Here is a 14,843-nt window from a genome sequence, read left to right as displayed (position 1 = left end):
TTTTTATGGATTATATGTAAGCAAAAATGATGCTGTCTAGGCATGACCTGAAGTAATTAGAGTAAGAAGTAGAGCATTACATTCTTTAATGTGATTGTGGAATATTTAAAAAAATCATGTTTAATACTAATCTATATATATTTATTTTTAGTGTCTCGTCAGAACTCCAAGTCCGGCAAATCCTCTTCAGCATCCGTCGTAGGTAAGACATGAGCTGTTGAATGCTAACCGCAAATCATATATTCCGCCTAGAATTTATATTGTACTTACAAAAACTTATATAAATACCATTAGAATATTACTAGGATTATATATTTAGAGAATTTTATTTTTAAAGCTTAAAGCGATAAATGTTGAATTTCAACTCAATCATTGTGAGTAGAAGGAATTTTGGTACGAGTTGTTTTGTGATTTTTATTCATTTCAATTACTAGTCAGCCTTTCAACGGAAATAACTTTCTGAGGGTTTTGGGACGCATTGTATTTGCATAAACATCCTAAAGATAATTTAATTATTCCCAGTTGCCTATAACAAATGTTCGAACAAAATCGCTGTTTTTTATGTCACAGCACTTGTTGTCTTTTCTCTTTTACACAATAACACTTTACATATTAGATCCTCTTAGTAAAAAAATATTTAGTTGGTTATTGGGTTTTCTTAAAATATACAGGTAGGAGTCCAGCTAGCTTACCTAAGAAAAGTCTCAGGCTCATGGATTATAAATACACGGTCTATTGATTTCATACCTCGCTCTGAATAAGATCCACACTAAAATGAAACATTAGTAGTATGCTGTGTGGCTTTTTGCATCAGTTAGCCTCTAGACTAATTTTTCTTCAGGTAAGCTAGTTGAACTTCCATTATTCCTACAACTTCTCTAATAGATTAATTTTCCTTGTAAAATACCAAACAAATATACAATCATTTGATTTAATGTCCCTTTTACTACGGATATTATTGTTCATGTTCACTGTTGGTTTCCAAGCAATCGTTACTTTACTACGGCCACTAGTCATCACATCTTAACAAATATGTACATACTATATAAATGTGATAAAAGATATATGCTTATAGTGTAAGAAATTCCGTTTATTCTCTTGTAATTGTTAGAAAACTAGAAAAATTATGAAAACAATGTCAGTCATAGTGTATTGATATGAGTATATAAGATGATGGGGCTTCTAGGCCAAAAGAGAAGTAGGTAGGATGATGGGACTTGTAGACCAAAATAGTAGGTCAACAAAAAAACAGTAAGACTTTTTCTTGGTCCTCGGTTTTGGGCTTACGACCCTCATCATCCTATCTAAGGATATAAATATAGAAACATACACCTTGTTTACTTTATATATATGTATTAAAGCGCATCATTAGCTTTATATTGAAATGTATAATGTGGAGAAGTAAAACTTATAGTGTGCTATATTGTATACAAAGCTTAGCAGTACAAAGTGCTGGTTAGTTAGTTTTCACATTGTTGCTTTTGTGATTATTAAGCTTTATTTTCTTGGTTTCATATTTGTTTATTCAAGTTATATTCTATATGATATAATGTGCATATCTACTTAATGTATCGATGAATTTATTAGAATTTATTTTGATATCGAGTGGTTTACTAGTTTTATGATGAGAAGTTTCATTTAAATGTCTTAGATTGTGTTCGTAAAGGTGCTCAAAGATTAAAAGGGCAGAATTAAAGACCAAAGAAGTGAAGTGTTTGACAAGTAATTTTGAGTTTGTGTTATGTCAAATCATTTTCACTATTTACGATATGGATACTTTAAAAAGTATAATAGATATTGTACGATGTTATTGTAACGGCTATGAATTTTCTTTTAGTAGGTGAAGAATAAAATCATAACAAGGTAAAATATTGTAATATTAAGTAATTCCAACAATCATAACTAGAGGAATTGTGTTTTAGATATGTTTAAATTCATTTGTGATGAACAAATGTTACCAGTTCAAGACACAAAGTGTATTGTATTCTGTAGTTTAATAAAATGCTCAGTTAAGCAAATTTACTTTTCTTCTTAAGGTGGTAATTTTGTTATATTTACTACAAACTATTAAACCATGTAAAAGTGTTCGATTTTTTACTCCTACTGCTTTTTCTGTTGGTTTATTATCTCATTTTCCAAGTTTCTTAAGTCATAAATAAAAAATAAATGGCATATGACCTAATTATTACTTGTGTACAATAGTTGATCACATGTATTATAACTACAAGTTATATTCCGAATTATTTATGTGCAGTTCATATATTCATATCTTTTAATCCAAAATAGATATTACAGTTTAGGATGTATTATTGGCCAGTTATTGAAAAATTCATTATTACAATCAAATTTTCTTATACTTGAATTATTCAATTGAGAACAAAGTAAATAAAAACGTGCTCCATGTATTTCCAGACATCAAACACATAATTTTTGGCACTATATCGTAAAAGAATTCTCATTAGAATTGAAATTCAATGGAAAAATGTTCATAGAAATTGTATATCTTGAAAATTACGAATTTTAATACTTATTTGTGAAGTATGCGTATCTACAGGAGCTTCTTTAGGTAAAAAGCTATCAGTTTTGATTAAAGGAACATTTTGAAGATCAAACTAAAAACAATTATTATTATTCTTAGCCAGTAAGATATCTATCTAAACTAGAGGGCTACAATACAATCAATTGATTTTCATAAGTATGTAATACAACATCTTGATACAACATTCCTCGAACTGTAGTTCTTTGTTAAAATTTAAACGCTTGTCTAAAAGAAAATTATTCATTTTTATAATTTTATGTTTAAGAGTCTTCCTTAGTGGAAGCCATGTTGGATTTCTTCCCCATAAGAACAGTGTTAACTTTGGGTCCAAATATCTCATCAGCAAATTGTCATATAATTATGGATAAGGAGTTAAATTTAAGGAATTGCGGTCCTCTAGAGATTGACGTTTTTTATTTCACAATTTTTAATTTTTATAATGAATAATTGATTATTAATTAGCTTAAAATTAAGCTAATTATTGAAAGGAAATGAAAATGGATTTTCGAAATTCAAAAACCTCAGTCACGAGTCTATTATGTTAAAAATACAAATTATAAATTTCAAAGCTATATCTTAACAAATAACGCCGTTACGTGTCCACAAATGATGTAATGTTTAACATTGTTCTTATGGGGAAGAAATCCAACATGGCTTCCACTAAGGAAGACTCTTAATGTATTTCTTAATAGTTTATTATTACAAAGGCCAATAAATTGACACAGAACATTTCATCATTAACATCGTATTTAGAAAATTTTTAAACTTAAAACAAAATATCAGTCAGTCTGTTTAACCTCTTTTTCTGTTGGAGTTTATATAAGTATAATTTTCCAAAAAGTGAAATCCCAATAGATCTCTAGGTACCAATATTTTTATTTAATTTATGACGTAAGTAGAGGGTATTATTTTAAAATCAGTAATCATCATAAAATCTTGAGTAGAGAGAGAATAATAAAAATATACTATTGAGAAATTTGGTTGAAATTATATTTTATTCCAGAAATGTTAACTTAATTTACTTAAAACCAATATGAAGGTACTCCATCTGCCATATTTTCATATGTTATGTTTTATTGCCATGAGATATTAGTTTTTAGTTATTTATTATACTTGGGACATGTCAAGAGGTATACTTATAAAAAAATAACAATATAAGCATTGCATATTTTGCTCTTAATGTGTTGTCTGTGTTTTTTGTATCTTTTTGTTTGTTCGAAATTCTTTTAGAGCCTGTGTGTATTTTATTCCTTGTCAATCCTCTGGTTGTGGGAAATTTTTATTACCAACAGAATTTGTTGTGTTAATTACACTTTTTCACTAATACCTTAAGAAAACATAAAGTACTTAGCGTCAAAATAAACTATTGGATAGTTTGGGTCAAGTCCAACTCCAAATTATTGTTTCTCATAAGAAAATCTCTAAAATCCCTTGTTTTACAACATCATTAACATGCAAGTGGTAGTGAATTAAACTTTGGTTAGGTTAGTATACAGGTTGGTATAGACATAGGTAAAACATACTCCCTTAGTAGATTTCTCATCCTTATGGAACAGCTGAAGACAATTTTATTGTTAGTTCTGTACGGTTTATGTAGAGGTCGTGTTTTGTTTACAATTTGTTTCCCGTTATTACAGTAATTTAAAACCTCGTTTAACCAAATAATACGATCTAATCATAAACAATAACTTGTCCCCTAGTTATATAACCAAACAGTAAAGCACAAATCAAGAAATTAACCCTAAAGTGATAGAAACAAAGTTTCGTAGACACTAGCGCCCATGTGTCTAGTACATGAACTAGACACGAAAAACATGCTTCAAAATTTACAATGGGATGAGAAGTCTACTTGTGTTGGTTAGTCTATGGTATAGAGTTAGAAAAACCTAACCTAACCATATTCAACTAGTCGTAGTGAATTAACGGAAAAGGTCAGAAATTTTTAAAACACAATTAGGCTACTACAAAAAACTTGTAATCAATTAACTTCCTTTTCCCTAAAATTTGCATTCCTGGCCTTCCGCCCTTTTAACATTTACCGATTCTTTTGTTTCTTGACATTTTGCAAAAATTCTACCATATTAATTCTAGTGTTGCCCTGTTGTAGTTTTGAATGTTGGGGAGTAGATTTTTATACAACGGTTTTTGTTTTGTAGCAAATGATTTATCTATTTTTATTGTGTCTATCATTGACGTTTATTACCTTTATTATGTAAGGGAACAGTCCAAGCCCTGGTCTTGTTACTATCTAACGTCTACATGTTGTTAGATAGCATCATTAATTGGTGACCCGATAACAATTGGCATCTTTGTCTGGTAACAATCTTGCTAGTAATCGAACCAGCGACCTTCACATTTGAAGATGAGCTCTATTGGGCTGTTCTCGTAAATGTTAATGAGGCTAGTGATGTTGCTACAACTCCTCCCGTTGGATAATTTGTTGAGTATTAAATTTTTATTAAAAATTAGGTTATTATAAATTTTTTCAAATGACCACTACTTTTCCAGAAAAAGTACTTTTGAATTTGGTTTCCAAAGAGTTTCAAAATGATGTGATTTAGTATTGGCTCTTTCGTTGGTGGTGTTTGTATGTCTTATGTGTTCATGATTGTTTCTTTTGTGTGCTTGTTTGTGAGCTAAACAATTTTCCAATTTCGAACCCTTTAAGTATTAAATTAAACTCCCAACCGTCAGTTTAATTGTTTCTCATTGTTTTTGTTTTACAAAATGCTTAATCCATCCCTAAAAACTCAATAATTTTTCAACATAAAAAACTGTGTTTAGGTTTTAAATAATTGTCCCGATAAAAATTTTTATGGTAACAAATTTCAAACCAAATTTATAAATTTATAAAAATGGTTGGCAATTTTTTTACATCAAAGTGCCTTTTTAATTATTTTAGTAGGCTATTTGAAAAGTGTATTTTAATTAAAAATTATCTTAATCATTTAAAATTTGTATTTCGCTTGGATAACATTTTAATGCTAAATAATAGTGTATAGTTTTATGTAGTTACAGTCTAACTGATTATGTTTGTTTGTATTATTTTTAATTGTAGCCCACTAAGGAGGGTATTTTATTCTTGACATGTCCCAAGTTTACGTCTGGAACAGCCTAACGAGTGTCAGGACAAATAAGTCGGATTTACGCTCACTTATTTTTTACTTTTCCCAAATGTTGCTTTATTTGTATACAATGCTAGTCGTATTGTTCTGTTTGTTAATATAGACAATAACATCAACAAACCCTGTACTGTATTGTACTCAGAGCAATAAATATATTGGAACGGAAACTTCTTCTTATTTCCACCCAGACACTACTTCAGGTTGTTCCAGAAAATTAATTTTTAAGTAAATTTAGTTTACTGACAGGAATATACCCCGGTCACAAAATGTAGGTGGTTGTAGAGGGAGAAATTACAATCCCCTCCACCTTACTCTATCTTTGAAAGAACAGCTGTTAATACGCTCAAACTGTCAGACAAAACATGCATTAAGAAACAAGTGATGGGAGAACCCCGAAAATCTTCCCCTCAAACGGCCTACATTTTTTGAATGAACTGTAGTACTCAATCTTTAAATAGTGCTTTGAGAATCGTATTTATGAATCGTCATTTGTTATATTTAACAGAAAAATTAAACTTGACTAGTCTACGTTTTAGAGGATGTTTAATATTGAAATCTAGTTTGTTGTGAACTGAAATATACAGTACATTCTCGGTTATCTGACCTAAATTGATTGTAAAAAGATCAGATCAGTGGAAAAGTCAGAAAAACACAGGAACAATACAATGACGATTTTAAACTAACTAAAAAACATTACATTTTTAAAGTTTCTCTGTTGTCAACCCCATCCAAGGCTTGAAGTTTGTCTTAAATTGAAACCACTACATTTTTCCCTTTTTAATCCATAATTACACACTAAAAATAACTGATAAAAATACACCTATTATAATAGTAAAATACCCCCGCCGCAGCAAACTTGCCGACTAAGCGAATTTCCATTCGTCTAAATTGATTTTCAGTTAAATATATTTTAATAACATTAGGTTTAATGAGTACCTAGGTTTTCTGCTACAAGGAAACTAATAAAGTGTGTTTTTGAGTAAAATATTGATAGCTTAGTACAAAATAAATAAATTTGCCAAGTTTGATCAATATATATCCATAAACAAGCAAACTACAACATTTGACAATATTCTCCATAAGAATAACATGGGAATTTTAAATTTACAATTTTTTAGATTTTCTCCGTTACTAATAATTGAACAAAAATACTTTTATATACCAAATTATTTGTTTTTTTAAGCTCTTTAAAAAGGTCTAAAGATAAATCAGGAAATTTTTTGTTTTGAGGGTAAAAAGTGAGAAAAACCAATTTTTACCCCATAAAACCCCCCGTAAAGCCCCGTTCCCATGGTCCGATCGTGCTGGTTCACGAATTCATTCAAGTTTATCCCGCTTTACACCTGTAAACCAAATTTCATCAAAATCGGACCAAAATTACTCAAGTTATCGCGTTCACGGACGTATATATATATATATATAAGTCTATATATATATATATATACATATATAAAAATTTGAACGAATGGTGTTTTTGGCCTCTGGAGACATCAAAATGAAAAAGTAAATCGGTCCCGGGTCTAGGTCTTACCGTGCCACCTACGGTAATAGCTACTTCCCTTTAGGGAAATTCGCTAATATAAGATAAAGTGAGCAGGGTCGGTTAAATAACCAAAAATATGAAAATTTACTACTGTATATATAGGCAAGTCCTACAAATTATTTTGCTGGAGTATACTTATAACCGAACTAAATAATTTGACTAGAGAACATGTCCAATCTAAGCAAAAAAAGTAAAAAAAAACTGTTATGTGACTGAAGAATCTGTTAGATTTTCTGAAAAAGTTCAGAAGATACTGGTTTTGGTATATCAATATTTTGCCCTAGATGAGGACTAAAGACGTTTAGATTAAAGACAAAATCCATTCCATTTTTCATAAATCTCCTACCTCAAGAGTTCTATACAAAACTAGCTCAACTGGTCCAGGAAACGAAGAAAAAAACCAAATAAGGGAAATAATTAGTATATAAGCCAACAGGCCCCCTAATCAACATACTAAAAGTACTTACCTATTGTGGTGGAGTTAAGGGGGTGGGAGGCTCTTCCTAACACCTAAATTCCTTCTGTGTTAAATTGTGAAGAACCATTTTGTAGTTAAAAGGACCATAAATTAATCAATTTCGATCAACATTTTTTGAGCAGTTTTTTTATCTGATTGTTCTGTTATTTTATGGAAAAATAACAATTAAATTTCACAATTAAAAACATTTTATAATCTCAAAATAATATGGATTACCTACCTACTAAATTTGGTCAAAATGGGTTCACAAGGTGTAGTATTTAGCTCTGCACATATCTACTCATAATCACCATCACTTCGATAACCCTTTTTTTTGTGTTAAGGGGGACCCAAAACAAATATTTCCACCCAAAACTCAATCTCAAAAATTTTTCAGAAACAATACATTTTCCATATACTATGTATAGGGGGAGAAAGTAAAAAGGGACGGGTTTGATTTCTGACATGTAGGCCTACACAAAACATTTGAGAAATTTGGATTGATTTCCCTTAAAATATTCATACAATCTTTTTTGAGTGAAAATGCCAGTAGCGTTTTCTAAAACTTGAATATGAACAACTATAAAACAAAACAAATAAAAACACATTTCAAAGACGCAGACTTGACATTGAGGCTGCGGCTGGTTGAGTAGTTAGAATGTGGGACTTCTGTTTAGGGTTTAAATCCCTTTGATGAACTATGGCTTTTAGCTCAGAGAAGTAAGGTACAGAGGAATCAAGCTTGGGACAACCGTGCGCCTTCAGCTCTGGTATGTTGGGACAGAAATGTACTTGTGATGAGCAAGAAAGAGCCCGAACCGTGAGCACTGTGCGGAAATTCCTATCACACAGGGTCTTCCTCCAACTTAAGCGATTTAGTACATGAGGGCGAGGGGGGGTGTGGGACTTTGCCCTAGACACCAGCACTAGTGCTAGACACTTAAGTGTACCATGGTGTGTATCCTCTGTTCTGTACTTCTCTGTGATTTTAGCTATATAGTAATGCCAAAACCAGTATTTCCGACCCTTAATCTGTAACTATCTAGAAATCAAAATATGAGAGGTCTCTCAAGCTATGAGCATTTTGTCTTTACTGAAGAACTCTACACTAAAAGCCATACAGAAATATATACCTCAAAACTTTGGACGTACACAGATTATAGTGGAGGGAATTTTAAGGACTTGAATGGCCTGGTTGTTGGTTTGGTAGTTCTCGTATTTGTAACAAATACACAGGCACACACTTTTGATTAAAGATCAGATTACCATTCATAGGTAACAATTACTGCAACTAACCTAACAATTGTTGTCTAGAGTTAAAGAAGAGTCAAGCCGAGGAATGGCGCAGTTATCTCTCGACCAACGGGCTCTGCATCAAACCGACGCCGTCCCCTAAAGAAGAAGAAGTTGACCCACCCCTATCTTCGTCTCCTCCTTTCGTACGAGCCCCGCTAGAGGACCGGTCAAAATATGAGAAACTCACATTCAACGTCGACGACGTTTCATCGGACGACAGTGATGACAATCTAAGAGGTAAAATCTTGTTTTGAGGTATATTATTTATTTGATAGTGTCAATTAGGGTGGCAGATGGGTTGTGCATACACTCAAGAACCCTTGCTCTACCACCCTTGCTTTTGTTCAGTCATTTCAATTGCCGTTAATTTGATACACCTAGCATCTATGTATGACTCTTAGTGTTGGGGTGCTTTTACTCGTCCCTTCCTTACACCCTCCTAATAGACACTATTTACTAATAGATTATTCAAAATCAAAACTTGGGGAGCGAGATGGTCTAGTGGTTAGAGTGCGGGTCTTTGGTCCCTAAGGTCTCGAGTTCAAATCCCGCCAAATCACCAATGGATTTTATCTTAAGTGCTAATGCTGCAACCCCTAGGTCTAGCCTGAAGTAATGTTAAAAACAATTCTAGGTTCGTGCCTGGCGTCCTAAAACAAACAAAAAAATTCAAAATCAAAACTTGGTATGCAGAACCGTTAGCGTAAGTTCCAGAATTAGCATATATTTTAATTTAAGGAGGATTTTTCACTGCATAAGAAAAAAAAAATTGTTAGGGCCTCTATTGAATTTGGGCAGCAGTTTATTTGTAAAGTATTTTAAATATTCTAATCTCAGGGTAGAAATGATTTTATGATTTTAGTCAGATAGATAGTAAAATAAAAATAACCTTATCTAACCAGTTTGTGATTTTCAGAGGGAAAGAAGAGTGATATATTGAGGAACGCAAAATTTGGCCGAAGAAAGAAGCCTGGTGTGAAAGGGCGGACGAAAATTTCCAAGAAAAGAAAGAACAGTAAACAACCAGGAGAGGTGAGTGGGGAGGTTTCAGACGATTCTATTGGATCAGCGAGTGACTTGAGAGCGCGAGAAGAGGAAGAAGAAGAAGAGAAAGGGACAGGGGAGACGGAAACAATAAATGATAGTGTGATGACTTGTGGATCCTCAGCCTACCATGCAGAGACTGAGAGCATGGCGTTGGAAGAAACAATCAACAAATGTCCGAGAGTGCCGGAAGTGCCAGAGACTGAGGGGGAGACGGACATGTTGTTTGTAGGTCATTCCTACGGGGAGAAACCTCTCCTAGCAGACGACGAGTTGGACACTGAAGACGAAAATCCACCGTCTCCACCATTGCTAATAAAAATTGAAGAAGAAACACCTTCCAAAGACGTCTTTGCTCTAGCTCCATTCCAAAAGCCAGATTCCAAGAAAAGGGCTCAGAGAGAAGTGAACATCACTCCTGATTCGCTGCTGCAATTGTCAACGCCTTCTCCTCCCCTTCTAGTCGCAATATCTCCTGTGGTGGCTGAAGGATCACTGGTGGACCTCAGTGATGATAGTAACGACACTAATCACGATGTAAGAGATTCCGGATTCAATACTTTTACTGGAGATTACGACTCTAGTAAAACTTTTCCTATATTTCCTCAGGACATTGTCCCCGGTGAAAGTATCATCAACGACGATAAAGACTTATTCGGGTCTTCTCCGTTTACCAAACACAGCAGCAACCCGTTTGCAGACGGTGAGATCGTTTCGACCAATAACGGTTTGTACCACAAAACGTCGATTATTATCGGCGGGTCTGACAGGAAGGCAAGTTTCTCTGAGGAACAGAACAGAGATCCTTTCCCTAAGATTAATAATCTGTTTGTCTCAACAGTTCCTACTAGTTCTAATAAAGATCTGTTTGGTTCATTACCTTTCAATCACTTACCAAAGACAGCTCAGGATTCACAGTACTTTCCACACAGGCCGACCTCTTTGTCGGTGAATGTAGAAAGTTTATCCAAAGAAATTTCCAACAATCTTTCGCAGAGGATTGAAGAGTTAGGTCTTGAAGCACCTCCTGACACATCGTCCCCGGAAGCGCTAATGCTTCCCGAGGCGGCTGAAGAAACCAACTTGAAAACAAAGAAAGAGCACCTAATTCATAGCCTATCGGAAAAGTGTAAATACCATTTGATAGAAGAACCTCGAAAGTCGCCACTCCAGGGGAAGCACAAGATTATAAAATCTTCTGTTTCTAAGAAAACTGGTAAAATCTCGAAGAAAATCAGTAAAATATCCAAAACAGGGTTTAGCAACATGAGTTTTGAGGATTTTCCGAGTGACGATGTAGAGGAAGGAGTCGATCACTCGAGCTCAGTACCTTTTGAAGTCTTGAGGGATGAAAAGCCTGTTGAAACCGATCGTAGGCACGGTTCTCTGAAAACACGTAACAATCCGTTCTCTTGAGGGCCGAAGGCGCGAGCCACCTCAAACTACCAGGTGCTACACGCTTGTAAGTGATTATTGACATTCCTTTCTCAAACTTCACCTGTTACTTGACAACTCTTCAACCTCAACAACTCTCAGCAACAATTTTAAATTTTACATAAACATAAATATTTTTACATCCGTCATGTAATAGAAATAGAAATTTCAAGACTAACAATGCTAACAAACTATAAAACACGTACCTAAATAAGATAAAACTTTGTAAAGTGTTAAATAGTATTTTAACCCAATGGTTTTTCTTATTTAAACATTTAATGCTTTACTTTTAGCGTCCAATTAAAAAAGTGCTTTTATCTTAAATAACTATACTTTTAAAATTATATTTTAATAAACTGTTCTCTTTTAAAATCCCGTAATTAAGTGTTAATTAGTGCTTTAACTTCTTAGTTATAATTAAAAGTTATAGCTAATTAAGTAGATATATAATTTAGATTTGTTATTGACTGTACTAGGATTGTTTTCAAAGTAAGAATTTTTATGATTGCAAATTGTGCATTTCCCAAAATTAGAAAAATGTTTGCATTTCTACTTATAGTAATACCAGAAACAAAAGAACCCTGGGCCGTTTCGAGCCGCGCAGGTTTGAATGGTACGCCACACCTACCTGCGCGAACCACGTGATCTTTTCGTTTCTGCGCAAATTTTGCAGGTTTTGTTCTTGGGATGTCTATAACCACTTGGTAAACTCTTTAAGCCAATGAAAATGATTCAATCTATTGCAAATTACAACTCTTCTGACTCTTCATTTCAACAAATATTTTTTGTAAATTTTTCCGGAATTATATTTTTATTTGTATTTCTTAACGAGACAAATCTGTATGTGAGGGTTAATAAACTAAATTAAATAATATTTTTATCCAATAAGTATTGCTTGTTGGTTAAATTATGTCTAAACTGATTAACTTAAAAACCCGAATATTCAAAAAAATCATATTAAGAATTTGCTAGAGGACACATGCTGCTCTGCAGCGTTGAAATTAGTGATGTGTCAAAACCGAATCTCAAATCTCAAAACCATCAAAACTTAGGAAAAGTTTCGGTTTCGAGATTCGATCACCAAGTTTCGAGATTCAAAAGTTTCGAAATTGAAGATTTTGACAGTTTTATTTTTGAAACTGCTGACGTTTTTTTGTGCTATTGTAATGGTTTTTAACACTGTTTCCAAACAAGCTAGTAGCAACAGAGCAAACCATTAACAGTAATGAAACAAGTAAATTTGATTCTGAACTTCAAAAGATATCTTAAATACTATAACTTGTACAACTCAGTTTCACATCAATATTTACTAAACACAAAGAAATATTGGGTCGCCGGAAGACTGCCCCCCGGAAAACTACCCCCCCAAGCAGGTTCCTACGTCATATTGACGTCAGAGACCGGGGGGGTAGTTTTCCAGTCACGGACACTCAAATTTAGTTGTCAAACAGTTCTAATCTAACCTAACCAACCAAACTTGCTTTAAAATTTCGAAAATCTGTTTTATATTCACCACACGCATTTTCTATTATCCAACGGAATTACTCGAATTAAAATTAAAATTACATAGCATTAATTGTCTAGGGGGGTAGTATTCCAATCGCGGACACGGCTTCCATATTGGTTAGTTAGCAGATTTTGTGACGTCACGTTTCACCTGGGGGGGTAGTTTTCCGGGGGATAGTATTCCGCATCCCCGAAATATTGACCACTAAATGTTCTAATTAATCTAATATTCATGTTTATGTTGGTGTTAGAAGTTTAATTTATTTTTTTTATTGGTTGTTTATGAACAATTATGTTGTATTGGGTTTTAAGATTATCAGTCATATTCACATATTTATGTTATGTCACGGTCAGGAGTCTATCTCTTTCAGTTTTGATTGCATACAACATTTTATGATTATGTGTATTTTTTGTAACCTTGACTTTTGTAACCAGCTAAGTAAAAAAGTTTCACATTTAGGTTACGAGATTCTAAATTCGGGATTCGATTTTTTAAAGTTTCGGTTTTGGTTTTGAGATTCGAAATTTCTGGTTTTGACCATCACTAGTTGAAATAAATATCATATCCAAGAAATAATCAAATTTATGATTTTTGATTGAGTATTACAGTATCTTGAACTTTACTGATGCAAACAATCAATAGCTCAAATTAAAACCTATCATTTACTGATTATTTTGAGTATAAAACATATAAAAATTCAAACAATACTGGAGCTATTGATTTTTTATCTCAGAAAACCTTTATAAAAACCATTTTTATGTTGGTTGTTCACCTTGCGTTTGCTTGAAACTCGTCCAATTTGAATAACTAATAGTTTAAATGAAAGCCGGTATTTCACTAAAGGTTCTTAAACAAAAATTTATAGGATTATAACTGGTGAAATACATTTTAAATTGAAGTAAGAATTAAAAAATAAATCAAATGTATGTTTTATGGTCGAGTGATACAGTGAGATATGCCGATGCTTGATTTGAAATCTGTGCGTGCATACCTTTGATTTGGGACCTCAATCATGAAAATCGGTCGGGTAGAAGGTCCAACCGAACTCGGAAAAGAAACAAAATTTTTGTAATATATAAGATAATTTGACTTTTCATGTGTATAGGTTTAATTACAATTTAGTATAGTTTATTGTCAACTACCCCAACGTGGTTCCATTTTAACTTTTGGATTATTAATACTCAACTAGGTGTGTTTTGCCAATCACTTATCCTAAACGTTCTCATTTCATCAAGAATTGAGAAACTTTTTTAATGAATAACAAACGATTTCAAATTATAATCGAACTCTAAGTAATGTGGTATAGGAATTGCCAAATTTCAAATTTTGTCATAGTTTATTTGGATGTAAAACTCTAAAAGTTCTTAGGTACTTTTAAAACAATCCTTAAACTTTCATAGTCAACCTTATCTTATAACAGGCCTACTATATGTTTCCATTTTGCCACTAGTATATGTCTATGTATGAATACGCAAGTTTAAATTATGCTTGTTACAGTCGCAGAATAACTGTGCTTCATTTTGTGTCCAAAACTTGCTAAGTCTTCCAAAGTAAATGTTCGACAAGCATTTCCGTTCGGCAGTTATAGATATAGCAAGGTATTGGTAGACCTACTTTGTTATATCAAGCTATTTTTAATTTTTACTTTTAGCTTAACTTATAGTCCAACAATGTTTAAGGTAAACTTAGTCATTATTTATTCACACTTTTATACTTTCAGCCTTTTAGGTAGCTTTTGTTTTCGATACCTAACCTCAGGTATTTTTGGCAATACTTGCCAGAGTATAGAAAATGTACACTTGATATTTTTGCTTAGCACTTAGTCACTTTCCCGTACAAAAGTAGGTATGGGTGTTACTGCATTTGTTATGTGTAGAAAAAGTATATTTTATTAAATT

At 32.9% G+C, this 14,843-nt stretch overlaps 2 protein-coding genes across 2 annotated transcripts in view; one reads left to right on the top strand and one right to left on the bottom strand.

Moving 5' to 3' along the window:
• Positions 1–4,960, bottom strand: part of LOC128994184 (lissencephaly-1 homolog) — a 70,925-nt gene extending 65,965 nt beyond the window's left edge. The window contains exon 1 of the mRNA XM_054418557.1: positions 4,957–4,960. The gene's annotated coding sequence lies outside the window, so the exon portion shown is untranslated. The remainder of the gene's footprint in view (positions 1–4,956) is intronic.
• LOC129003940 (BMP-2-inducible protein kinase-like) overlaps positions 1–11,420 on the top strand; it is a 31,247-nt gene extending 19,827 nt beyond the window's left edge. The window contains exons 14-16 of the mRNA XM_054432292.1: positions 152–202; positions 8,979–9,197; positions 9,877–11,420. Coding sequence (XP_054288267.1) covers positions 152–202; positions 8,979–9,197; positions 9,877–11,420 — 1,814 coding nt within the window. The remainder of the gene's footprint in view (positions 1–151; positions 203–8,978; positions 9,198–9,876) is intronic.
• Positions 11,421–14,843: the final 3,423 nt, after the last annotated feature.

This window comes from Macrosteles quadrilineatus, unplaced genomic scaffold (genome assembly GCF_028750875.1).
Source record: "Macrosteles quadrilineatus isolate MER2022 unplaced genomic scaffold, UCM_ALF_1.0 Scaffold_1__1_contigs__length_201487025, whole genome shotgun sequence".
In the NCBI taxonomy this organism is placed as follows: Eukaryota; Metazoa; Arthropoda; class Insecta; order Hemiptera; family Cicadellidae; genus Macrosteles; species Macrosteles quadrilineatus.
The sequence above is the reverse complement of the archived record's forward strand: the minus strand, read 5'-3'. Positions and strand labels throughout refer to the sequence as shown.